Source organism: Salvelinus alpinus, chromosome 19, assembly GCF_045679555.1.
Source record: "Salvelinus alpinus chromosome 19, SLU_Salpinus.1, whole genome shotgun sequence".
NCBI lineage: Eukaryota > Metazoa > Chordata > Actinopteri > Salmoniformes > Salmonidae > Salvelinus > Salvelinus alpinus.
In genome coordinates this window covers 34,609,308-34,637,011 of record NC_092104.1, presented here as the reverse complement: position 1 = coordinate 34,637,011, position 27,704 = coordinate 34,609,308, and the positions used below count along the sequence as shown (strand labels likewise).

Below are 27,704 nucleotides of genomic sequence, written 5' to 3'. Positions count from 1 at the left end.
GATATTGTAAATTAGGTTAAGTGTTTTTCTGTTGGTTGCTCAGTTATGATGTATGGCCCTGATATGTACACCTATGTGTGATCTGAACTGGAGTTAAGTTATAACACCTTAGTTACTGTTTATCTACAATAAACATCCTGAAGAGAGAAGGTGATTTTTGGAGCTTCTTCCCACGCCATCCACATATTAAAAGTCTATGGCACTACAGCAGTACAGTTTATAGCCAGCTAATGTTGCAGTACAGTAACTTAGTTCAGTTAGCTAGCTAACAGTCATCTGAAGGGCCATCACCCTGCTGCCAGCTCCAAGGTCTCAGCCCTCAACACCGGGCAGAGCCACCACACCTCTGCTGGCACCATGGTCCCTGACACTGGGCAGGGCCATCACCCTGCTGCCTGCTCAGAGTTCTCCGTCCTCGAAACTGGGCAGAACAACCACCCTGCTGCCAACGCCAAGGGCCTCACCCACAACACTGGGCAAAACCACCACCCTGCTGCCAGCACCAGGGGCCTCACCCTTGACACCGGGCAGAACCACCACTCCTCTGCTGGTATCAAGGGCCTCGACACAGGCACCACCAGACCTGTGCTTCAGCCAGCCAAGGGTGAAGAGAAGAAGCAGTGTGCCCTCACTGAACCTCCTGTGTGCTTGGACATTCCTCATGACCCACCCAAACTGCAGCAATGGGCCAAACGGACACCCCACAAACCAAAGAACGAGCAGCTGGCATGGGGAAAACATTTAATCCAGACCCAGCACAAGTCCAGTCAGAGGGAAACACATGGACTTCCAGGCATGCAAACCAGCTTGTCACACCCTCATTCTTGGGTTAATACCCAACAAAATAGGGCTGAGGAAGAACGACAGAGACACTAAAGGTGGTTGAGGAGTGTGCCCTCGCCAGCAAGGCCTACAGGAGATAAATAACAACAAAGTAGTTCAGGACTGTTACAATGTTTCCCAGTTACTGAGAAGTCAAGTCTTAAAAATACTATTTTTCAAACTGAAAATGCATATATGTCACGATCGTCGTAACTTTGAGGAAGAGTGGACCAAGGCGCAGCATGATAACAATACATCCTTCTTTATTATTAAGAAGACGAACACGAATACTTATATAAACGAACAAAACAACAAACAGACGACCGTGAAGCTATTCAAACAAAATAGTGCTGACACTAAACACTACACATATACAGACCTGAACATTAGAACTTACATAAAATGAAGAACGCACGAACAGACTAGACAAACCGAAACAGTCCCGTGTGGTACATAAACTGACACGGAAGACAATCACCCACAAACAAACGGTGTGAACAGCCTACCTTAATATGGTTCTCAATCAGAGGAAACGTAAAACACCTGCCCCTGATTGAGAACCATATCAGGCTAATTACCAATGATTCCAACATAGAAACACCTAACATAGAATGCCCACCCAGCTCACGTCCTGACCACTTAAACACATACTAAACAAAGGAAATAAGGTCAGGAACGTGACAATATAGTACCACAGTATGAGTCATAATACCCATAAAACCTAGCGGTCAAACAAGGAAATGGTCCCAATCGTTTTTCCACCATTCAAGGGATTTTAGAAACACTTAAAATAAGGGCTGTGTTCCGTGTAGGCTTACCCTGGCGTTACGTTTTGATAACCGTGTAAATCTCTCTAGGAGAAAGTGACTTATCAATATATTTGCCTGTATTTGCCCCCCAAAAATTAAATGCTAATTAGCTACTAATGTGATGATAACAAATAACATGATGATCTGGACAAGATTGACAAATCGAGGATTAACTTGCAGGGATTTGCAGTCTTGCATGATGTCTACTTTGATGCTAATTACCACTGTCTACTTTGATGCTAATTAGCATTTTCTAATCTGAGAGTAAATAGAACCAAATATATGGTTATCAAAATGTCACGTCAGGGTACGTTTACACAAAACACAATTTTAAGTGTTTCTATAATTCCCTATGGTACAAAATGAATGGTGGAAAAACGATTGGAACCATTTCCCTGTTTCACCGCTAGGTTTTATGAGTATTATGATACCTCCACTGTGGGGCTCTATAGCGAGTGCCAAACACTGGCCACACATTCTGCAAGATTGATTGTCTATTCAAACAATTTAAAAGTGCTGCCTAGAGCCCACACTTCTATGCAAAAGAGGAATTGCTGTTCAATATTTTGTTCATCAATACATGGTTGTGTTTCTATCTCCTGCCTTGGTATAGGCTCTGAGATTAAATAAATCAAATCACATTTTATTTGTCACATACACGTGTTTAGCAGATGTTACTGCGGGTGTAGCGAAATGCTTGTGCTTCTAGTTCCGACAGTGCAGCAAAATCTAACAAGTAATATCTAACAATTTCACATCAAATGCCTAATACACACAAATCTAAGTAAAGGAATGTATGATTAAGAATGTATAAATTTAAGGACGAGCAATGTCAGAGTGGCATAGACTAAGATACAGTAGAATACAGTATATATATATATATATATATGAGATGAGTAATGCAAGATATGTAAACATTATTAAAGTGACTAGTGTTCCATTTATAAAAGTGGCCAATGATTTGAAGTTTGTGTATGTAGGGAGCAGCCTCTCTGTGCTAGTGATGGCTATTTAACAGTCTGATGGCCTTGAGATAGAAGCTTCCCGGTGATGCCTTGTGCAGACCGCACCACCCTCTGGAGAGCCCTGTGGTTGTGGGGCTAAAATGTCACCCATATTGTCAAATATTTTAACTTCTTATGGCTGGGGGGCAGTATTGAGTAGCTTGGATGAATAAGGTGCCCAGAGTAAACTGCCTGCTACTCAGGCCAGGAAGCTAAGATATGCATATTATTAGTAGATTTGGATAGAAACCACTCTGAAGTTTCTAAAACTGTTTGAATGATGTCTGTGAGTATAACAGAACTCATATGGCAGGCAAAAACCTGAGAAAAAATCCAACCAGGAAGTGGGAAATCTGAGGTTTGTAGGCGTTCAAGTCTTTGCCTATCCAATATACAGTGTAAAATTTGGTCCGATTGTACTTCCTAAGGCTTCCACTAGATGTCAACAGTCTTTAGAACCTTGTTTCAGGCTTCTACTGTGAAGGAGCAAATAAGAGCTGTTTGACTAAGGGGTCTGGCAGAATGCCATGAGCTAAGTCAGGGGCGCGGCCGTGAGAGCGAGCTCTGTTCCTTTCCATTTCTAAAGACAAAGGAATTGTCCGGTTGAAACAGTATTGAAGATTTATGTTAAAAACATCCTAAAGATTGATTCTATACATCGTTTGACATGTTTCTACGAACTGTAATATAACTTTTTGTCTGGACTAAGTGCCTGCGCCTCGTGAATTTGGATTTGTGAACTAAACGCGCGAACAAAAAGGAGGTATTTGGACATAAATTATGGACTTTATCGAACAAAACAAACATTTATTGTGGAACTGGGATTCCTGGGAGTGCATTCCGATGAAGATCATCAAAGGTAAGTGAATATTTATAATGCTATTTCTGACTTCTGTTGACTCCACAACATGGCGGGTATCTGTATGGCTTGTTTTGGTGCCTGAGCGCTGTACTCAGATTATTGCATGGTGTGCTTTTCCGTAAAGCTTTTTTGAAATCTGACACAGCGGTTGCATTAAGGAGAAGTATATCTATAATTCCATGTATAACACTTGTATTTCTATCAACATTTATGATGAGTATTTCTGTAAATTGGTGTGGCTCTCTGCAAAATCACCAGATGTTTTGGAAGCAAAACATTACTGAACATAATGCGCCAATGTAAACTGAGATTTTTGGATATAAATATGAACTTTATCGAACAAAACATACATGTATTGTGTAACATGAAGTCCTATGAGTGTCATCTGATGAAGATCATCAAAGGTTAGTGATTAATTTTATCTCTATTTCTGCTTTTTGTGACTCCTCTCTTTGGCTGGAAAAATGGCTGTGTTTTTCTGTGACTAGGTGCTGACCTAACATAATCGCATGGTATGCTTTCGTCGTAAAGCCTTTTTGAAATTAGACACTGTGGTGGGATTAACAACAAGTCTATCTTTAAAATGGTGTATAATACTTGTATGTTTGAGGAATTTTAATTATGAGATTTCTGTTGTTTGAATTTGGCGCCCTGCACTTTCACTGGCTGTTGTCAAATCGATCCCGTTAACGGGATTTCATCCATAAGAAGTTTTAAATAGGCTACCGGTTTATTTACTTTCGAGCATGGTTGTCTATTGAATGAGCAATGGATAAATGGTAGCCCAATACTTGTTGTGTAGCAGAAATAAACCAGTCATATCAGAAAAGGAGAGACATGCCCTGCAATATAATCAAGATTTAGGCCTATATAATAAAAGTAAAATAAATATATTAGCCACATGCTGCTATGCGATCTCCCACCAATGACAAATGCATCCGTTTGAGCATTAGGCTTACGTTTTAATGTTTTTATTTTACTACCATTATAATTCCTGTGCATCAAACACCTCAATTTCCACCAAAATAACAATATTTGCTTGCAATACAGTTGATCATCCACTAATCTTGTGTGTACACATGGTCTGAGATTTACATGGAGATACATACATTTTCCCCTCAAGTTCAAAATGGCTAAATACCAACCTTTGCGGTAAAACTGGTGCGTACAGCGTTTAGTTTTTTTTGTGAGCACGCACCATTGATAATTGAGGCCCTGGCCTGCGCCTGCCCTGAATCCTGAAAAAGCAGTGGCTCTTATGTAAACAGTATGGTAAGCACTTTTCTCACTTTTGTTTACGGGTGGGGAGGAAGAGAGGGTAGGCTACTCCCAAAAGACCCACTACTTAAAAGCATGTGAAGTTCTCTACTTCCCCACAAGACCCCTAGCTAGTAGCATTACATCAGAATCCAGTCTACATTCATGTGAATCAAGTCATTTTGCATGCTATGTTTTCAGGATTTTGGAGGTGATAGAACAGTCCTTTAATTTGGTTGATTGTCCAATACCAAAAGCTGTGTTGTTGCTAATTTACTGTAATTTACTGTAGTTCTTCATGGCACATTGTAACGTTCGTCTTCCTCCTCGTCTGAGGAGGAGCAAGGATCGGACCAAAGCGCAGCGTGGTTTGAATATATACTATCGTTTATTAAACGAAGACGAAAAAACACTTGAACAAACTACAAAACAATAAACGCCGTGAACAGACCTGAACTTGAGAACATATAAAACATGAACGCACGAACAAAACAGTACCGTGTGGCGAACAAACACAGACACAGCAACAATCACCCACAAACAAACATTGAAAACAGCCTACCTTAATATGGTTCCCAATCAGAGACAATGACAAACACCTGCCTCTGATTGAGAACCATATTAGGCCAAACTAACAAACCTAAACATAGAAACAAATAACATAGACTGCCCACCCCAACTCACGCCCTGACCATACTAAATAAAGACAAAAAAGGGGAAATAAGGTCAGGAACGTGACACACATAGGTATCCTAATAGGGTTTAATTTTGTTGTCATAATGTGGACATTATAAATACTACAAAATGAATATTTTTAACTCACCACATTTGTTTTGAGTTAGAATTTATGGTGGATTTAAACTACATGATAGAGAAAATACATTGGAAACATATACACAATCGTTCAAAAGTTTGGGGTCACTTAGACATTTCTTTGTTTTTGAAAAAAAAGCACATTTTTGTCCATTACATAAAATTGATCCGAAATACAGTGTAGACATTGTTAATGTTGTAAATGACTATTGTAGCTGAAAACAGCTGATTTCTTATGGAATACAGTGTTTTGCTGGTACTATTTAATGAAGCTGCCAGTTTAGGACTTGTGAGGCATTTGTTTCTCAAACTAGACACTCTAATGTACTTGTCCTCTTGCTCAGTTGTGCACCGGGGCCTCCCACTCCTCTTTCTATTCTGGTTAGAGCCAATTTGCACTGTTCTGTGAAGGGAATAGTACACAGCGTTGTACAAGATCTTCAGTTTCTTGGCAATTTCTTGCATGGAATAACCTTCATTTCTCAGAACAAGAATAGACTTACGAGTTTCAAAAGAAAATTCTTTGTTTCTAGCCATTTTGAGCCTGTAATCGAACCCACAAATGCTGATGCTCCAGATACTCAACTAGTCTAAAGAAGGCCAGTTTTATTGCTTCTTTAATCAGAACAACAGTTTTCAGCTGTGCTAACATAATTTCAAAAGGGTTTTCTAATGATCAATTACCCTTTTAAAATGATAAACTTGGATTAGCTAACACAACGTGCCATTGGAACACAGGAGTGATGGTTGCTGATAATGGGCCTCTGTACGCCTATGTAGATATTCCATAAAAAAAATCAGCCGTTTCCAGCTACAATAGTCCTTTACAACATTAACAATGTCTACACTGTATTTCTGATCAATTTGATGTTATTTTAATGGACACTTTTTTTGCTTTTCTTTCAAAAACAAGGATATTTCTAAGTGACTCCAAACTTTTGAACGGTAGTGTTTCTCAAGTAAACAATATAAATTATTTAAATCAGGCCTATTAGATAGGCTATTTTTTCAAGTAACCTATTTTGATCCTTACATCCCAAAGGGAGCACGGTTTATAATATACTGTAGAATTTAACTGATGAACAGATAGTTGATATTTTGCTTTGAAGTTTGTGGGCTACCACTGTAGCTAAAAACATTTTTGAGTAGACATACTAACTAGACAATAGCTAGGTTTCCATCAAATGGGTGACAGATTTTCATGCTAATATTCTAAAAATACACATAAAGAAAATATGCACATCTTCCCACCAGTAGTTCATTGTGTTTCCATCGCATTTTCAACTCTACAGACACACTACATGACCAAAAGTATGTGGACACTTGCTCGTCAAACATCTCATTCCAAAATCATGGGCATTAATATGGAGTTGGTTCCCCCGTTGCTGCTATAACAGCCTCCACTCTTCTGGGAAGGCTTTCCGCTAGATGTTGGAACATTGCTGCGGGGACTTGCTTCCACAAGAGCTTCAGTGAGGTCGGGCACTGATGTTGGCGATTTGGCCTGGCTCACAGTCAGCGTTCCAATTAATCCCAAAGGTGTTCGATGGGGTTGAGGTCAGGGATCTGTGCAGGCCAGTCAAGTTCTTCCACACAGATCTCGACAAACCATTTCTGTATGGACCTCGCTTTGTTCACGGGGGCATTGTAGTACTGAAACAGGAAAAGGCCAAACTGTTGCCACAAAGTTGGAAGCACAGAGTCATCTAGAATGTCATTCTATGCTTTAGGGTTAAGAATTCCCTTCACTGGTACTAAGGGGTCTATCCCAAACCATGAAAAACAGCCCCAGACCATATTTACACTTCACAATAACAGCACTTATAGTTGACCGGGGCAGCTCTAGCAGGGCAGACATTTTAAGAACTGACTTGTTGGAAAGGTGGCATCCTATGACGGTGCCACATTGAAAGTCACTGTGTCTTCAGTAAGGCCGTTCTACTGCCAATGTTTGTCTATGGAGATTGCATGGCTGTGTGCTCGATTTTATACACCTGTCAGCAACGGGTGTGTCTGAAATAGGCGAATCCACTCACTTGAAGGGGTGTCCACATACTTTTGTATAAATAGTGTAGTTTTGTCCCAATAACTGTTGCATTAAATAGAAAACATGCCTCTCTGGTATAGGCATGTGCACTCCAACAGCTTGCAGATACAGTAGGCTGTAGGGGTAGGCTAGTCTACATGATATTGTGGGGGTAGGCTTGTCTACAATAATATTTGTCAAATGGCAGTCAAGCATCGATCATCATGTCACCAGAATCAAACCCCAGACATTTATTGGAAAGGAGCATCAACCTCATCACCATGCAATTTCTCCAACCTGTGATGTTCATCATTATTTATTTAATCTGTAGCCTCATAAACTGCATGGTTTCCCGAGTTGTAGTGGGAGGCGGACACCCAAGTTTACGTCCATATGATGGTTATTATATCAATAATTCTACATAAAGTTGTTTCCACCGCCATTTCTCGCATAATACATTTTACCGACAGAAAAAGATCCCACATGTCCAATGAACAAATTATCTGTCTGCGTTTATAAAATGGTACTCATTTAATAGCCTAACCACCTGCTCAAAGGTAGAGATCCGGTAGCCTATTTAAAATATTTGAAAGGATGGGTAGGCTACAGTATTGCTCTGCGATAGTAGCCTATTTAAATTCAGAGCCTATACCAATGTAAGATATAGAAACACAATCATCTATTCACAAACAATATATTGAATTGTATTTTCCATAGAAATGTGCTGGTGCATTTCCGTTTAAATTGACAATCAAACTAGCAGAATGCGAGGCCATTTAGCATGAACCACCTGCTCAAAAGTAGAGATCATGCATTTTATTTTGAAAACGTTACTTCAAAATATAAAAATTACGTTTAAATACATGTGATCAAATTTGCCACTGGCTTTAGAAACTGTCATGGTCCAGTTCCAACATCTCCAAATCATACAGCAAATTACGTATTATTATTTTTTTCTTACCATAAAGGTATAATGGAGGGCGTTTTACAGGCGGGGTTGTAATTGTAACGCACAAATATAGTATGGCTCTGATTTATTAATGAAAATATGCGTATATGTTGCGACAGTTTGATAAATCTCAAAAATTTGTTACGCACGCAAAACTTAGAATCTCCACATATGCCAGAATTCAGTGAGAATTGTATGTGCGCATGGTTGATAATGGTTGATAAATGAGGCCCCAGATAAGCTCCTGATTTAGAACATTGTCACCACCGATTGTAACCAGTAGATGGCAGTAGAAGTGGAGTTTGTCTTTCTCACTTGTTTTAATTCGCTCTTCAACCACGTGAAAAAAAGGAAAAAGAAAGTCAGAGTTTTGGAAAGGGACTGTAAGTTAGACACAATTACATCGTTTTCTGTGGAGCTGCCTGGAATGCACTTACTTTGTAGCTATTTTCTTACTGTTGGGAAGTAGGACAAAGGAAGACCAGGAGTTTGCTGCTGTGTGACTTAGTGCATGTAGCCTGTGCTTGCTTGTCTCTTACCCAGTTATTAGAGCTTCCTGACTCTGTTGAGACGGACTAGATTCATAGCATCAGTGCATTCTCTGCCTCCACTGCACCCTTTCAGATAACTTATTTTCAATACTGAAGAATACTGGATCAATATAGAGAAATAAGGAATTGTTTTTTTTGTACAAAGGAAAGGTTTTTCTCCACCTGTTTTCCAAGTGGTTTTATTCTTCCTCTTATGTGAAATAGGCTCCTCCAAACTGGAATAATGTCTTTATATGGGTGCAGAGGCTCCTGGTTACCAGTGCTGCTTGGTGTTGTGAGTGTGCTGGTGGTGCTGACAGCTGGTAACGCTGGGCACAACCAGGACAGGGGGGAGACTGGATCATCCTGCTTCGGGAGCTTTGACCTCTACTTTGTTCTGGACAAGTGAGTTTGTCATTCATCATTCTCTTTCCACCTTATCTCTCCACTGCTGGTCATACACTATTGGGGGCAGAGTTCATAACTGTGTGTACAATGTACTATCAGTTGGCGAGAGAGAAACTCAAATATCACATTCATTTGTACATATCCACTGTATAACATCAGTGGTCACCAACCGGTCGATCTTCAAGACAATACACCCATGTGTAACTCTGTGTTGTTGTTTTTGTCGCACTGCTTTGCTTTATCTTGGCCAGGTCGCAGTTGTCAATGAGAACTTGTTCTCACCTGGCCTACCTGGTTAAATAAAGGTGAAATAAATAAATAAAAACGTTCCTAGTTGACCACCAAACATTTCTGTAGAAAAGCCAACGATACAGGCTTGCTCTTTTTTTTCGTGTTGCGCTGTTGGTGGAAGGTGTACTTGATTCAGAAGCCCTGCACACCAGGTAGGCATAGAGTACCACGGTATAAGTCATAAAACCCATAAAACCTAGCGGTCAAACAGGGAAATGGTTCCAATAATTTTTTATTTTATTTTTTAGAAACACTTAAAATAAGGCCTGTGTTTCATGTAGGCTTACCCTGGCGTGACGTTTTGATAACCGTGTAAGTCTCTTTAGAACAATGTGACCGTGAGAGGCTGAGACTAATGCTGTGTTCAACTGGAAACCTCATACTTCCGACATTTGACAGGGAAAAATCATTTTGAACGGTCATCCAACTCGGAATTCCAAGTCGGAAACTCGGGCATCTTTCTAGAATTCCGACTTCACGACCTGAAGATCACTGACGTCATGATTTGTCCTTGTTCCCAGTTGCCTTGAAAGCACCATGACAGATGCAGGTACCATTAATCCAGTAAAATAAAACAGCAAATTATTTAAATTTATGCTCAGCTGTGCCTTGCGAGTGCTACACCTGATCTAATTTATCAAAGCTCGAGTTTTGAAATATTATATGATCTGAGAAGAACAATATTGGCAGGCCAGGTATATAGCCAATATGCTGTGATAATGTATTAGGCCTACTGCACAAATCAAAATCTTTATAGAACTGTTTTTATTACGTTAATGTTACATTTTTTAAGTCATGTTTAAAAAAAAAATATATATATATATATATAATCTGAGTGGTACATCTTGACTTGCATTTTGACTGAGAAAATGATCTTGACTCAAAGGTTGGTGACCACTGGTGTACATGAATCTTGGCAAAGTTCGTTCCTGTTTGGTCACGTTTCTGTGTGTCAAACAAAAACACCCTAATTATTGGTTGACAATAGAGCCTCCCACAATGCAATCTATGGCTGCAGGATGAAGTTGGTGAAGAGCAACTGCAGAAACTTGCAGTTGACTGCAGTCAAAATTACTTTTGATCTCGTGGTTTTTGTAAAGTTTATGCAGTTGTCATGTAGGTGCAAATCAGACAATTGTATCCCCATAATGTAGCACACTTTGGAAGGCTTGACAGAAGTGATCCAAATATTGTCGTACTTGGCAGGACCGGACTACCGCATTGGGACACCGGTGGAAGGCGGTGACATGAGCCTCTTTAAAACTCTTCACAAAAGCAGTGTTTACCTGTCCCCTGTTTTCTTGAGTTACATACAGTGAATTCTAAAAGTATTCAGACCACATTCTGTTACGTTACAGCCTTATTCTAAAATTTATGAGGAAATGTTTTATTTAATCCATCTACACACAATACCCCATAACAACGAAGTGAAAAAACAGAAATACCTTATTTCCGTAAGTATTCAGACCCTTTGCTATGGAACTCGAAATTGAGTTCAGGTGCATCCTGTTTCCATTGATCATCCTTGAGATGTTACTACAACTTGATTGCAGTCCACCTGTGGTAAATTCAATTGACTGGACATGATTTGGAAAGGCACACACCTGTCTATATAAGGTCCCACAGTTGACAGTGCATATCAGAGAAAAAACCAAGCCATGAGGTTGAAGGAATTGTCAGTAGAGCTCCGAGACAGGATTGTGTCGATGCACAGATCTGGGGAATGGTACCAAAAAATGTCTGCAGCATTGCAGCTCCCCAAGAACACAGTGGCCTCCATCATTGTTAAATGGAAGTAGTTTAGAACCACCAAGACTCTTCCTAGAGCTGGCCGCCTAGCCAAACTGAGCAATCGGTGCAGAAGGCCCTTGGTTCGGGTGATGACCAACAACCCGATGGTCACTCTGACAGAGCGCCACAGTTCCTCTGTGGAGATGGGAGAACCTTCCAGAAGGACAACCATCTCTGCAGCACTCCACCAATCAGGCGTTTATGGTAGAGTGGCCAGACGGAAGCCACTCCTCAGTAAAAGGCGCATGACAGCCTGCTTTGAGTTTGCCAAAAGGCACCTAAAGGACTCAGACCATGAGAAACAAGATTCTCTGTTCTGATGAAACCAATATTGAACTCTTTGGCCTGAATGCCAAGCGTCACGTCTGGTGGAAACCTGGCACCATCCCTATGGTGAGAGATGGTGGTGGCAGCATCATGCTGTGGGGATGTTTTTAAGCGGCAGGGACTCTGAGACTAGTTGGGAAAGATGAACGGAGCAAAGTACAGAGAGATCCTTGATGAAAACCTGCTCCAGAGCGCTCAGAACTTCAGACTGTGTTGAAGGTTCACCTTCCAACTGGACAACAACCCTAAGCACACAGCCAAGACAATATAGGAGTGGCTTCAGGATAAGTCACTGAATGTCCTTGAGTGGCCCAGCTAGAGTCCGGACTTGAACCCGATCGAACATCTCTGGAGAGACCTGGAAATAGCTGTGCAGTGACGCTCCCCATCCAACCTGACAGAGCTTGCGAGGATCTGCAAGAAGAATGGGAGAAACTCCCCAAAAGCAGGTGTGCCAAGATTGTAGGCTGTAATCACTGCCAACGGTGCTTCAACAAAGTACTGAGTAAAGGGTCTGAATACTTATGGAAATGTGATATTTCATTTTTGTAAATAAATTTGCCAGCAATTGTAATCTGTTTTTGCTTTGTCATTATGGGGTATTGTGTGTAGATTGATGAGGGAAAACAATTTAATCCATTTCAGAATTAGGCTAAAACAAAATGTGGAAAAAGTCAATGGGTCTGAATACTTTACAAATGAACTGTAGATTTCCAAGAACCGTGTTTATCTCTGTGTGACTAACATGTGGACAAATCAATCCTGCATGCAATTAACTAGCTTGCTGATTCTTGCATGTTTTCATTTTCACTCAGACATGTTGTTGGCATTGGACTGATTCAGAGTGTCTGTTTCATGGAGCTGCCCCAGTTTTTAGCATTTCAACCACAACCAATAATATCGCATATATGCCACCCTATGATATTCTCAGATGTATTTCTACTGTAGGTAGACTTTCCCTGTCACTTCTGCACTAGTTCTCCGTAGTGTTAGTTCACCTAAATTATCAAACTATATATTGGCTTCCTTACCCTCCATTAAAAAGGGCCTAATTATTGTGAGCAAAGGCAAATCAAATCAGTTTGAGTCACATGCACAGGGTCGCAGATGTAATTGCAGGGTACAGCGAAATTCTTATGCTCCAACAATGCAGGTCAGAGAAGTGAGTGAAACAATAATACAAATAATAATACTAAGTAAAATAATAGAAAAAGGCGTGGGTGGGTGTGTGTATGTATCTCTATCCAGGCTGTATCACATCCGGTCGTGATTGGGAGTCCCATAGGGCGGCGCACATTTGGCCCAACAATTGCCCTCCAGACAGTGTGCGTCATCTGTAGAACCTTGTGGTCAGGAGTTGCCATACCAGGCTGATGCAGCCCAACAGTGTGATCTCGATGGTGCACCTGTCCAACACTGTGAGGGCCCTCGGGAACAGGCCGAATTTCGTAAACCTCCTGCTTTCTTCACCACGGCGTCTTTGTGGTTTGACCATTTCAGCTTCTCTGAGATGTGTACACAGAGAAACTTTAAAGGTTTTTGACCGTCTCCACGGCAGCCCCGTGTTGAGGGTCAGTGTGGAGGAGGTGATATTACCTACCTTCACCACCTGGGGGTGGCCGTCAGGAAGTTTAGGACCAAGTTCTATATGGAGGAGTGCCTAGCCTGGTTCCTCCTGAAGTCTACAATCGGCTCCTTTGATTTGCTGACTTTGAGGGAGAAGTTGTTTACCTTGCACCACGCCATCAGAGTGCCCACCTAATCTCTGTAGGCCGTCTCGTCGTTGTTGCTAATCATGCCTACTACTGTCGTGTCATCAGCGATATTGATGGAGTTGGAACTGTTCCCCCGTGTTGAGGGTCAGTGTGGAGGAGGTGATATTACCTACCTTCACCACCTGGGGGTGGCCGTCAGGAAGTTTAGGACCAAGTTCTATATGGAGGAGTGCTAGCCTGGTTCCTCCTGAAGTCTACAATCGGCTCCTTTGATTTGCTGACTTTGAGGGAGAAGTTGTTTACCTTGCACCACGCCATCAGAGTGCCCACCTAATCTCTGTAGGCCGTCTCGTCGTTGTTGCTAATCATGCCTACTACTGTCGTGTCATCAGCGATATTGATGGAGTTGGAACTGTTCCCCCGTGTTGAGGGTCAGTGTGGAGGAGGTGATATTACCTACCTTCACCACCTGGGGGTGGCCGTCAGGAAGTTTAAGACCCAGTTCTATATGGAGGAGTTAAGTCCCAGGGCCGAGAGCTTTGTGGTGAGCTTAGAGAGCACTATGGTATTGAAGACCAAGCTGTAGTCGATTTACAGCATCTTCACTTGTGCATTCCCTTTTTCCAGGTGGGTGAGGGCAGTGGATCTTTCCGGTCATACCTAATGATAGGGTAAAATAGAGCCTCTTCTGGTTTTAATAGATATTGCTACCCTCTGAACTCCAATACTTTCAAATGACAACACTCATTACCTTACTGCCTGCATGATTATTTGTCTTATGTGGGTGAGCATGCTTCAGCTTCGTCCTCTTTCATTTGGGTATGCCTTTTCCTCTCCTCCATTGTTTAGTCTCTTACTCATGGATGAAGATTGTTTTTCCTTTTGCCCTACATCAGAATGCCAATTCCAGGCAGACATTTCTGTGGTGGCATAACATTTTAGCTAAGTGGAAATTCAGGCAGACATCTCGAATTGTAAGATTCAAAAGACTGATGTAGAGAGTATGATGAGCATACTGCTGTGTGTGTGCACAATGTTTTGCTAACAGAAAATGCATAAAGAAAGAGAATGTTAGACACCAGGAGGTTGGTGGCCCCTTAATTCCAGCTGCATTCCTCTACCTCTCTTTGTTTGAACTGGTATCCCTTTTTACCATAACTGTCCTTCTGTATTCTCTGTCTGATCATCACTCCTCTCTGTGTCAACTCCTCTGTGTGTCTGCAGAACCCTTTCTCCATTAGGTCCAGATGTTCCAATGTTTCAGCCTTTTGGCTGCGCTGTCTATGCTGGGACTCGTATCCTGGTAACAATGGATAAAGAGGTGTTTTGAGAAATGCTCCGAGAGGGAGAAAGAAGAGGATAGGAGTAAAGACAGGAATTAAAAGAATGACACACAGAAAGAAAGAAAGAAAAACGAATCATATGGCCGGTCAACCTACTGTCAACAAAATTGAATTGTAAGAAACAATTATCAAGGTTAGAGTTCAGTGATTTTTGAACTGTTGAAAAGTGACAGCCCAAGTATAAATACCGTAAAGTACATACACTCATGGGTAAAAAAAAATGTTTTGAGCAAAATAGTGTTTAAAAAATATACATTTTTTAGACACAACTGAACTTCAAGGAGTAGGGAATTCAATGAGTTGGTCTGATGGGAAGTTGTGACGTCATCGGCCTCCCCTCCGTTGAGGAGCAATAGAGAACAAAAGAGGAAAGACCCACCCCCCTACTTGTGATGTCATGACTTACCTGGACCACCTATTGAGATGTGCCTTTTGTTAACTAAATCAGGTGTTAAATGAGGTGAGAAGGAGACTGGAGTGCCTCTTTAACAAAACATAATCATCAAATAAGCACAAGGAGATTTAAACCACAAAATTCTGTAATGAATCGGTCAGCTATGCATACGTAGTGATGTTGAGTACGGTACTACAGCCCCGTTAGACTGGCCTAATTCAAATACATAACTCAGGCATGTAGGCATAATGACTGATCATTTCCCTGACTCTAGTAACACAAAATGGCTGATCATTTACTTGATTCCAATAAGACGGGGATCATTACTGGGGCTGCATTATAAACACATTGACAGTAATCTGAGAAGAAGGATTTCACTGATCTGCATCAGCATGAGATCATTGGTGCAGTCCAAAGATGGCAACTATCTAATCAATCAGCGTTATAGGCTACATTGTTGCTTTCTAACCAAGGTGTTTGTGTGTTCTAATGGAATGGGTGCTTCTGAAGCAATACCCTCATTTTCAGGAAAGAAGAGGCATACAGGAGTGTTGCCACAGTACACACCGGCAGGGAAAGACTACATTCAGCCAAGATGAATATATCGTCAAACTGTAATGGTTGGATGGGATAATAAAAAATAAAAAAGTATTTCACCTTTATTTAACCAGGTAGGCCAGTTGAGAACAAGTTCTCATTTACAACTGCGACCTGGCCGAGATAAAGCAAAGCAGTGCGACACAAACAACAACACAGAGTTACACATGGAATAAACAAACGTACAGTCAATAACACAATAGGAATCTATATACAGTGTGTGCAAATGAGGTGAGATTAGGGAGGTAAGGCAATAAATAGGCCGTAGTGGCAAAGTAATTACAATTGAGCAATTAAACACTGGAGTGATAAATGTGCAGAAGATGAATGTGCAAGTAGAGCTACTGGGGTGCAAAGGAGCAAAAATAAATGACAATATGGGGATGAGGTAGTTGGATGGGCTATGTACAGGTGCAGTGATCTGTGAGCTGCTCTGACAGCTGATGCTTAAAGTTAGTGAGGGAGTCTCCAGCTTCAGTGACTATTTATTTAAAAAATAATAATAATAAAAAATTGTTCCAGTCATTGGCAGCAGAGAACTGGAACGAAAGGAGGAATAGGCTTTGGGGGTGACCAGTGAAATATACTTGCTGGAGCACGTGCTACGGGTGGGTGCTGCTATGGTGACCAGGGAGCTTAGATAAGGCAGGGCTTTACCTAGCAAAGACTAATAGATGAGGATGGAGCCAGTGGGTTTGGCGACTGATAATGAAGAGAGGGCCAGCCAACAAGAGCATATAGGTCGCAGAGGTGGGTAGTAAATGGTGCTTTGGTGACAGAATGTATGGCACTGTGATAGACTGCATCCAATTTGCTGAGTAGAGTGTTGGAGGCTATTTTGTAAATGACATCGCTGAAGTCGAGGATCGGTAGGATAGTCAGTTTTACGAGGATATGTTTGGCAGCATTGTTGAAGGATGCTTTGTTGCGAAATAGGAAGCCGATTCTAGATTTCATTTTGGATTGGAGATGCTTAATGTGAGTCTGGAAGGAGAGTTTACAGTCTAACCAGACACCTAGGTATTTGTAGTTGTCCACATATTCAGAACCGTCCAGAGTAGTGATGTTGGACGGGCGAGTAGGTGCGGGCAGTGATTGGTTGAAGAGCATGCATTTAGTTTTACTGCATTTAAGAGCATTTGGAGGCCACGGAAGGAGTGTTGTATGGCATTGAAGCTCGTCTGGAGGTTAGTTAACACAGTGTCCAAAGACGGGCCAGAAGTATACAGAATGGTGTCGTTTGCGTAGAGGTGGATGAGAGAATCACCAGCAGCAAAAGCGACATCATTGATGTACTGTATACAGAGAAAAGAGTTGGCCCGAGAGTTTGTGCTACAGGATGTAAATTTCTGTTTGAAAAAGCTATCCTTTGCTTTCCTAACTGCCTGTTTATATTGGTTCCTAACTTCCCTGAAAAGTTGCATATCGCGGGGGCTATTCGATGCTAATGCAGTACACCACAGGATGTTTTTGTGCTGGTCAAGGGCATTCAGGTCTGGAGTGAACCAAGGGCTAAATCTGTTCCTGGTTCCACATTTTTTGAATGGGGCATGCTTATTTAAGATGGTGAGGAAAGCACTTTTAAAGAATAACCAGGCATCGTTTACTGACAGAATGAGGTCAATATCCTTCCAGGATACCCGGGCCAGGTCGATTAGAAAGGCCTGCTCGCAGAAGCGTTTTTAGGGAGCATTTGACAGTGATGAGGGGTGGTCGTTTGACCGCAGACCCATTACGGACGCAGGCATTGAGGCAGTGATTGCTAGGATCCTGGTTGAAGACAGCAGAGGTTTATTTAGAGGGCAGGATGATATCTATGAGGGTGCTCGTGTTTACAGATTTGGGGTTGTACCTGGTGGGTTCATTGATCATTTGTGTGAGATTGAGGGCATCTAGCTCAGATTGTTGGACGGACGGGGTGTTAAGCATAGGATACAGCGTGATGTGCAAAAGAAGTAGCACAAAGTTGAGTAAAAAGTCTGATTGCAGAAAAAAGATTGTAGAAAGGTGTGCATGTATTACCTGGCGGCATCTAGCCTGGCGGTTAATACCGTTGGGCCAGTAACCAAAAGGTTGCTGGTTTGAATCCCAGGGCCGGCAAGGTGGAAAAAATCTGTCGTTCTGCCCTTGAGCAAGGCAGTTAACCCACAACAACAACTGCTCCCTTGGCGCCGACGATGCAGACGTCAATTTAAGGCAGACACCTTTCAGTTTAATGCATTCAGTTGTGCAACTTACTAGGTATCCCCTTTCCCCTTTGTGTCAAACAGTCTTTTACTGTGCTATAGGATTCACATAATAAAGAAAATGTTTAAAGCAGATGCTGCCTTTCTACAATAGAGATAGATGCAGTACACATTGATTCCCCTGACTCTCATCCCCCATCTGTCAGATAGTCCTTAACCTCTCCACTTCCTCCAGACTGTTATACAAAACACTCATCAATATGTTCTCTCTCTTTACAGATCTGGGAGTGTGCAGCACCACTGGATTGAAATCTATCACTTTGTGGAACATCTGGCTCATAAGTTCATAAGGTGAGAATAGTTTACAAAGACCCTGTAATGTAAAGTTATATAAATTCAATATTAACAAAACTTTCAACTGTTAACCGTGTGTGTGGGTATGAATGTCTACCAGATAAAGATACCAGATTAATCCCCCCCCCTTCTATCTCTGACTCTGAATGTACTTTCTATGCCTGTAATATGTGGTTGTCCCACCTAGCTGTCTTAAGATGAATGCACTAACTATAAGTTGCTCCTGATAAGAGTGTCTGCTATATGGCTAAAATGTAAAGAAAGTTAATATACTGTATAAATGTTGTCAATTTCTCTCCAGTCCACAGCTGCGCATGTCCTTCATTGTGTTCTCCACTGAGGGAAGGATTTTGATGCGGCTCACAGAGGACAGGTGAGGGAACAATCTTTCTTTCTTAGGATTTGGGGTATTACCTCTCCACAAGATGGCAGGTATTTGCTGATTCTGAACTGAGTTGATTATCAAGAATCCAGAGAAACATGCAGGATTTGTTTAAGGTTCATTGAATTAGAGACATAAGAATCACGGAAAACAATACCCTCACATTGAGTTTGACTGACAATGCTGTCAATTCTTTGGCAAACTGTAAGCTTCAGCATGTGGCTCACAATATATTACATGTCGCATATGGGTCTAATCTTTCCTTAGGCGCATTGTCCACGCAGGCACTGAAACATTTTCAATGTTTATGGTCTTCCTGCTGTCTCATTTCACACAGGACTCATTTCCCCCACCATCTGCTAGACAATGTCCTGTGCCAGTAGGACACTCTTAAAACCTGAAGCACACACAAAGCCCATCACTACTCTCTGAAATGGAATACCACTTCAATAGAGAGATCATGCTAGGTCTTTGTTTCTGTGCTTATTGTCTTTGTCACGTCATATCCGTCTGTCAGCTTTTAGTTTAGGGAGAAGACTATGCATTGTACAAGAAATCAGTCAAAAGGGAAATCTGTTCGATTTGAGGGCACAAAACGACTCACTTGTTGTTCATGATTATGGGTGTGCATGCAGTTCAATGCTGTACTCAATGTTTGAGTTTGACATTATGATTTGATAGTAGGACGTCACACATTTATAATTTTATCACTATTATGACTCTTCTTACATCAAAACCTAAAGCTACTCTCATTTGAAGCTCTAGCGAATGTAGTTGTAATAGCTGTTTAGCTGCAGTTAGATCTATCAGACTGGGCACACTGGTTGAATCACCGTTGTTTCCACATTTCAATTAAATGACGTTGAACCAACTTGGAATAGATGTTGAGTCGACATCTGTGCCCAGTGGAGGACTTTTGCAGGGTGAGGGGTGAGACATGATGAATATGAACTGCCCTTCCATCTGTTTGCTTGCTCAGGGAGCAGATTCGCAAAGGTCTGGAGGAGCTCCAGAAGGTACTTCCAGGTGGAGACACCTTTATGCACGAGGGCATCCAGAGGGTGAGCTGTCTGCTTTTAGCTGAGCTCTGAGCTGGAATCTATCTCCATTCTGGCTTAAGAACAAAGAACATGATTTGGAGCCAAAATGGCACCTGTATTAGTATGGAAGAGTTACTGTATTCACAGGACCACTTTAGCCATTGTACTGTTTGAATCCAATACATCTTTTTTTACAGGCCAGTGAGCAGATATATTATGGAAACTCAGAAGGTGTGTAGTTAAATAAAAAATGTCAATTGTTTCCTGCTGGAAGTTGTGCATGATATATGAATTTCTCCTGTCTATCTGTTAGTCTGACATTATTATTTGGATAGCGCTGTGGCAGCAATTAGATCCTAATCATAGGTTTTCTGTCTGATAGGATACCGTACTGCCAGTGTCATCATAGCTCTCACAGATGGAGAGTTGCATGAGGACCTCTTCTACTATGCTGAGAGAGAGGTAATCACAGCCTGAGACAGAGAGAGGTAAACAGCAAATATAGCCAGAGGGAGAAAGACGAGCCCACAAATTGTAAACAGAAGCGGCACTCCTGTTGGCACAGATCAAACAGCAGCACCATATACATCACCTCAGTAGCACTTTGATCCATTCTTTTCAGAGAAGGAAAAGGGGGGCCAACGTTTCTGTCAGATTTATGTCTCCCATCTGCCCATGAATAAAGAAGGCAGAGTCATTCGCCACACATCTGCACAAGGAACCAATGATTTAGTTGGGAGTGCAGGTGCAGCAGGCGTGCAGAGCTAGGGCTGTTTAATCAGTTCTGAGCACCCTTGGACACACTTGAGGAAGTGATGCAGATACTGTATCTTTCTCAGTAGCTTTCAAAATGTTGTGGGGAAAATGCCACTTACCCTGAACAGGGAGCCTCGGAGCAATAACTTGAAGCTTTATGCTGTCACTCATATTGAATAAAATTGTCAACTCAGCTCTGAAGGGCCTTCTTTCAGATGCTCATGAAATGTAACATTTGAATCGTGAGCTCTATTGGCTCTAGCCACTCAAGTGTTTCCATCAGCGTTTAATTATTTTTAGAAACAATATTGAATGTCAGTCAACAAGAACTCAGTGCTGTGTTATCTCTTAACTATTACTCAAATCTATGGCTCAGAGTCACGACAGGTCCAGAGGAGCGATCTGGAGGGTTTTCTGTGGTTGTGTGTTGGTCGATGTTGTGCAATGCAGTGCTTTAATAGCTTCCAGGTCTTGACAGTTTTTCTTGTTTTTGCTCTCCTCTGTGAATACCTGACAGGCCAACCGCTCGCGAAGTCTGGGTGCCTCCGTATACTGTGTGGGGGTGAAGGACTTCAATGAAACACAGGTGTGTTGACACGTCTTGCTTCTGTGTGCTCTGATTTGACATCTCACACTGTGTCCCAAACATAAGATGGAAAAGAGGTTGGTGGGTTTGTGAAAGTTCAGCATGAATTGAATGAAACTTTTTTTCTTCCTCAGCTGGCAAAGATTGCTGATAGCAAGGACCATGTATTCCCAGTGAACGATGGCTTTGAAGCACTGCAGGGGGTCATTGATTCGGTAAGAGACCTGACTACTAACACAAGGAAAGCTAGAATAATTAAGCAATAAGGCCCGAGGGGGTGTGGTATATGGCCAAAATACCACGGCTAAGGGCTGTGCATACGCACAACGCAACGCAGATTGCTAGTACACAGCCCTTAGCCGTGGTATATTTGCCATATATCACAAACCCCTGAGGTGCTTTATTGCCATTATAAACTGGTTACTAAAATAATTGGAGCAGTAAAAATAAATGATTTGTCATACCCGTGGTATACGGTCTGATATACCACAGCTTTCAGCCAATCAGCATTCAGGGCTCGAACCACCCAGTTTATAACAGCATGTTTAATATGCACACGGGTGTTTGATAATTATACCTGTTCTAGGAGGTCAGAGGAAATGGTTCCACATGGAACTCATATCCTCACTGCAGTACATCTCTCTCAATCCATTAACACATTACTCAAATAGGAAACGAGGGAAAATAGGACAAATGAAAACAATAAACAAATATTCTGGCCATCAAAACTCACCAGGAACAACATTCCAGGAAAACATGCTGTGACTTCCCAGCTTTTGATCCAAGCTCTTACCAAACAGGATCAGTGAATGAATTCATTATATCTTCTAGCTTCCACCTCAAAGGAATGTACTTATAATGTTGTATCCGCTCGGCCGATTTGAAAAAGCGAACGGATGAAAGAAAAGGAGAGTCGTGGTGGAGAGGCCACTGTCACCTGGGCACTGAGTTTCTCTCATGGCTCAGAGTCGAGGAAAAAGGGCAGCATGTTGTAAGTCAGTCTGATCTTCAGGAATACAACACATACTTTCCCTGGACAGTGGGGGTATAGAGAGAGATATACACCCAGAGCACAAGGACAGTGAGGAGCACAGAGATGAGAACAGGAGACATCAAGCAGATCATGGTATCGAGGTGCACTGGTACACACTGTTACTGTAATTGACAGGAAAAGGAGTATAGGGATTATATTGTAAACCAATACTCTCAACAAATAAACACACAACCTTCTGTAACAAGTGTGAGATACTGTGAGAATGTCCGGACCTTGCCCCCCCCCCCCCCCCCCCCCCCCTGTCTCCCCCCTCCTCACCTCTCACCTCCCTCCCCCAGATATTAAAGAAGTCCTGTATTGAGATCCTGGCGGCTGAGCCCTCCAGTATCTGTGCAGGAGGTAAGTTTATAGACCTCTGGCCCAACCCATTTATCCTTTCTGGTCTCTCAGGTCTTCACTAAATCATACATTTAAAGGCCCCCCACATTGGAGCTCACAACAGGAAGAGAATAAAAATCTACCTGGGCAGGAGCCTGGTGTGCAGTATATACAGTATCTCCTACACACAGTAGCAGCAACTTCATTTGTCATGAACGATTCAACCCAGACCTGGTCTCAACTCCATTTAACTACTGTACTAAGGACACAAATCATAGCTGTCTTTGTCCGCTGTGTAATGCTGCTCAGTCATTGTCCATTCTACAGTCTTGCAACCCACCACTTTCCCCACTGTAGAAATAAGTATTTACGCTTCATGTTTTCTGGGTTCTGTGGTATTGGCTCCAGAGAGCCACTATATATCCACATGTCTGAACAACTGCAGTTGAAGTCTCATTGACCGCAAGATCTCAATTATGCAGGCATCCAGAGAAATAATTTATCTTCAACAACTACTATGGTCAGGGCAGTTTATTGGCAGAATGTAACCAGAGTGTGAGATGCTGACATGATAGACTCAGATGTTAGCCTGAACAGCTACAGTATTACATGTGGTGGGACAAATTCAGTCACTGTGCTCCTCTCTTCTCCCTCCAGAAACGTTCCAGGTGGTGGTGAGAGGAAACGGCTTCCTCCATGCTCGGAATGTCCATAAGGTCCTGTGCAGTTTCCGAATCAACGACACACTCACCAAGAGTAAGTGGAATACGAACTGAAAGTAAATAGACAAGGGTGCTCTTTTCTGTTTCAATGGCTTGTTCATAATGTGTACGTCATTTGCTAATCATGTAATAACAAACACAAAGACGCCATTCCTGCAGCTGCAAACTGCTCAGGAAATGTGTGACCAACGTGGTGATTTACTGTATGAGTTGGACACGGTAAAAGTCCATGTTTACCAATTGATGTTTCACAATGCTTCCCAAAAGTGCTCTTCAGGAGTGCAGAGTCAGCAGAGGTCCTCTATGTCAAAACAAGTGCTCATGCTATTTGCTCCTGGTATTACTGGTTTGTGTCTTTTGAAGGGTACATTGTGCTTTAACGGCCTGTGACTGTGCCAGAGCCAGAAGATCAAGGGAAAACAGTGCCACACAGAAGTTAGTGAGGGGGAAAGTCCTAGAGGTACATCCAAGTTCCCCTGTGATCTTTAGAAGTGGCCTAATGGATGTGTGAGACCAGCCCCCTCTGATGCATGCCAACATGTAGCTGTGGGAGGCCATGCTCTAATAGAAAATAGAAAATAGCCAGCGAGCAAGCAAGCAAGTCTGGAGTCTAGGCCTGAAGTGAAGAGAAGAATAGGATGCTTAGGCTGGAAGAGGTTTTACCCTCAATGTCAGAACAGGGTCTGGAGACACAGGCACCAAGTTGATGTCTGTTCTAAAGTAAGTTATTGGCCTTCATTCAGAAGGTCTGAATTGCAATGAAGGATTTCATCTATGGAATTTGATAGCAGATCAAAGCGCAGTCTTCAGCGCCGTTCAATATTACGGTTGAATAACTTTTACAGTATGGTGCTGCTTAGCATGAATGACCTAGGGACTGCTAACACATTTCTCCTACTCTGAAGTAGAGTGATGGAGAGAATGGTTTACGGTGACCCAGAATGTTAATTGTATGTAATTATACATACAACTCCCCACAGACAAGCGGAAGACATGGAAACAATTGAGGTAAAAAGGATAGACAGCTGTTTACCAACTGTCCAGTAGAGCATGTTTAGCCCTGAACCGATTCCAGACAACAGGGGCCACCTATAAATCGCTATTGGATTATTGTTTCCTGTTGTTGAGTGTCATTGGTCTCATATGACTGATTCACCTTGTCCCATGGTGGGCTCTCCTGTAATCTGCAGAACCCCTAACCACCGCAAACACCATCTCCCCTCTATAGCCTCTCCATAACCTACAAAAGTTTGGGGACCTCGTAGGAAAGGAGCAATGTGTAGCTACATGTGTTCAGCAGCTGAATGGATGTCTCCAGGAAAACCAGCAGGAGCAAATATAGGCCCTCTGAGCTTTGGCAGTGAAGACACGTCGTGGGTATTCTTTCCTCTCTGTGACAGATGTTGCCCTGATGGCTAGTGAGCAGAAGCATTGAGATATGTGAAGAATGAGGATCCACACCTAGTGACGTGATAAAAAGAGGTGGATTAGGAAAAATAGTCATTTTATTGAGATTGCATAGTTCTCCAGAAATCTGTGTTGACTGACAGCAAGATTTATTTCACAGACACATTATGGTATTGTCAGTAGCTATGTCCAGTTGTTGTATTAGTTGAAAAACATTTTGAGATGTATGTGCAATTAATTCAGATTATACAAATAGATTACTGCAAGTAAAATGGATTTGACCTCATGTGCCTGATCGGAGGGATCCTACCGAACACTTAGTCATCTCACTGAGAGGCTAGTTACTGATCACACACTGTAATTTATTGAGTAAGATTAAACTGTGAGCATGTCTACACTCAGCAGTAAAGCATGACCTTTGCTCATGTGCACAGAGTAAATGGTGTAATAACGTGTGAGATGAAGCAAAGCTGTTGACCAGCATCTAGATCCCTACACTCTTAGAAAAAAATAGGTTCCAAAAACATTCTTCAGCTGTCCTCATTGGAGAACCCTTTTTGGTTCCAGGTAGAACCCTATTGGGTTCCATACAGAACCCTCTGTGGAAAGGGTTCTACAGGGCATTTGGAGTATTGACACCTTGACTTTTTCCACATTTTGTTACGTTACAGCCTCATTCTAAAATTGATTAAATTATTTATTTTTCTCATCAATCTACACACAATACCCCATGATGACAGTGAAAACATTTGTTAATTTTTATTTTATTTAGCACAAATAAAAAACAGAAATACCTTATTTACATAAGTACTTGAAATTGAGCTCAGGTGCATCCTGTTTCCATTGATCATCCTTGAGATGTTTCTACAACTTGATTGGAGTTCATCTGTAGTAAATTCAATTAATTGGACATGATTTGTAAAGGCACACACCTGTCTATATAAGGTCCCACAGTTGACAGTGCATGTCAGAGCAAAAACCAAGCCATGAGATCGAAGGAATTGTCCGTAGAGCCCCGAGACAGGATTATGTTGAGGCACAGATCTGGGGAAGGGTACCAAAACATTTCTGCAGCATTGAAGGTCCCCAAGAACACAGTGGCCTCAATCATTCTTTAACGGAAGAAGTTTGGAACTACCAAGACTCTTCCTAGAGCTGGCCGCCAGGCCAAACTGTGCAATCGGGGGAGAAGGGTCTTGGTCAGGGAGGTGACCAAGATCCCGATGGTCACTCTGACAGAGCTCCATAGTTCCTCTGTGAAGATGGGAGAACCTTCCAGAAGGACAACCATCTCTGGTGGAGTGCTGCAATCAGGCCTTTATGGTAGGGTGGCCAGACGGAAGCCACTCCTCAATAAAAGGCACATGACAGTTCACTTGAAGTTTGCCAAAAGGCACCTAAAGGACTCTCAGACAATGAGAAACAAGATTCTCTGGTCAGATGAAACCAAGATTGAACTCTTTGGCCTGAATGCCTAGGGTTCTACCTGGAATCAAAAAGCATTTTTCAGGTTCTAGATATTTTCTAAGAGTGCATGGTAGAAACATGACCACTGCAGAGATTTGGGCCCCGATAACCCTTCACCTGAGAGAATGACCAGAGAGTCCTTTGTAGTCAGCTAGCCAGTCAGCCAACCAGCCAGTCAATCTGCCTTAAAAAAGGCTCTCAGCTCTCTCGGTCCCATTTGATAGTTTAAGTCCATGCAGAGTGTAAGGTGGGAGACTGCTCAGTTGAACTCTGAGTGGGATATCTGGCTGAGTTTGTGTTGGCTCTAAGCTTAGCTTGGCAGGCAGCAGTATTGATCTCCTGCTCCCCACTCCTCCCCTCCATCCTGCGGGGTGTTACTGGAGAGGAGCTGTCATCCGTTTGCTGTGGAGTGCTCATGTTGATTTCCTCAGTGCCGGGGTATGTTCAACCTGAGCCAGGAATAACAGGCAGCTTGGGCAACGACGATGCTCACTGGATCTGTTTTCAAAAGTTTCATAAGTTGGACACAACTTTAAAAACGAAGATGCAGTGGTGTAAAAATACTTTAAAGTACTACTTAAGTAGTTTTTTGGTGTATCTGTACTTTACTTTATTTATAGTTTGACAACTTTTACTTCACTACATTCCTAAAGAAAAGGATGTACTTTTTACTCCATACATTTTCCCTGACACCCAAAAGTACTCATTACATGTTGAGTGCTTAGCAGGACAGGAAAATGGTCCAATTCCCGCACTTATCAAGATAACACATGGTCATCCCTACTGCCTCTGATCTGGCAGACTCACTAAACACACATGCATAGTTTGTAAATTATGTCTGAGTGTTAGTGTGTACCCCCGGCTATCTGTGCATTTTAAAAACAATAACAAGGTGGTGTCTGGTTTACTTTATTATTAGGAAATGATACTTAAGTATATTTTAGCAATTACATTTACTTTTGATACTTAATTATATTTAGAACCAAATACTTTTAGACTTTTATTCAAGTAGTATTTTACTGGCTGACTTTCACTTTTACTTGAGTACCTTCTATTAAGGTATCTATACTTTTCCTCAAGTACTGTATAACAATTGTGTACTTTTTCCACCACTTGTCAAATGGGTGTACATGTCTAAACTAGAGGTATTGAAATCAGTCCTCAAGCATCTCTGTATTATGTTAGATTGGTCTTGAGTTACCATCAGATACTGTATGACATCTGTTCTGTTGTCATCATTAATCAGATTGTCCTGTCATAGTCCAATACCAATAATCCAATTTAGATGATGACATTTCATGATCATTAGTCAATGAACTTCAGACATCAGTTGAAGAAAGATTTGGGACATGATATACATCTAAGCTCATGATATACAATACCAGTCAAAAGTTTAGACACACCTTCTCATTCAAGGGTTTTTCTTTTTGTACTATTTTCTACATTGTAGAATAATAGTGAGGACATCAAAACTATGAAATAACACATGGAATC

The 27,704-nt window shown here is 41.8% G+C and overlaps 1 protein-coding gene across 1 annotated transcript in view; it reads left to right on the top strand.

Moving 5' to 3' along the window:
• The first annotated feature begins 8,916 nt into the window (after nucleotides 1-8,916).
• Nucleotides 8,917-27,704, top strand: part of LOC139545419 (anthrax toxin receptor 1-like) — a 41,807-nt gene continuing 23,019 nt past the window's right edge. Inside the window, exons 1-10 of the mRNA XM_071353163.1 lie at nucleotides 8,917-9,477; nucleotides 18,404-18,475; nucleotides 18,780-18,851; nucleotides 19,840-19,921; nucleotides 20,098-20,131; nucleotides 20,283-20,362; nucleotides 21,174-21,242; nucleotides 21,377-21,457; nucleotides 22,575-22,635; nucleotides 23,272-23,370. Coding sequence (XP_071209264.1) covers nucleotides 9,317-9,477; nucleotides 18,404-18,475; nucleotides 18,780-18,851; nucleotides 19,840-19,921; nucleotides 20,098-20,131; nucleotides 20,283-20,362; nucleotides 21,174-21,242; nucleotides 21,377-21,457; nucleotides 22,575-22,635; nucleotides 23,272-23,370 — 811 coding nt within the window. The 5' untranslated portion in view covers nucleotides 8,917-9,316. The remainder of the gene's footprint in view (nucleotides 9,478-18,403; nucleotides 18,476-18,779; nucleotides 18,852-19,839; nucleotides 19,922-20,097; nucleotides 20,132-20,282; nucleotides 20,363-21,173; nucleotides 21,243-21,376; nucleotides 21,458-22,574; nucleotides 22,636-23,271; nucleotides 23,371-27,704) is intronic.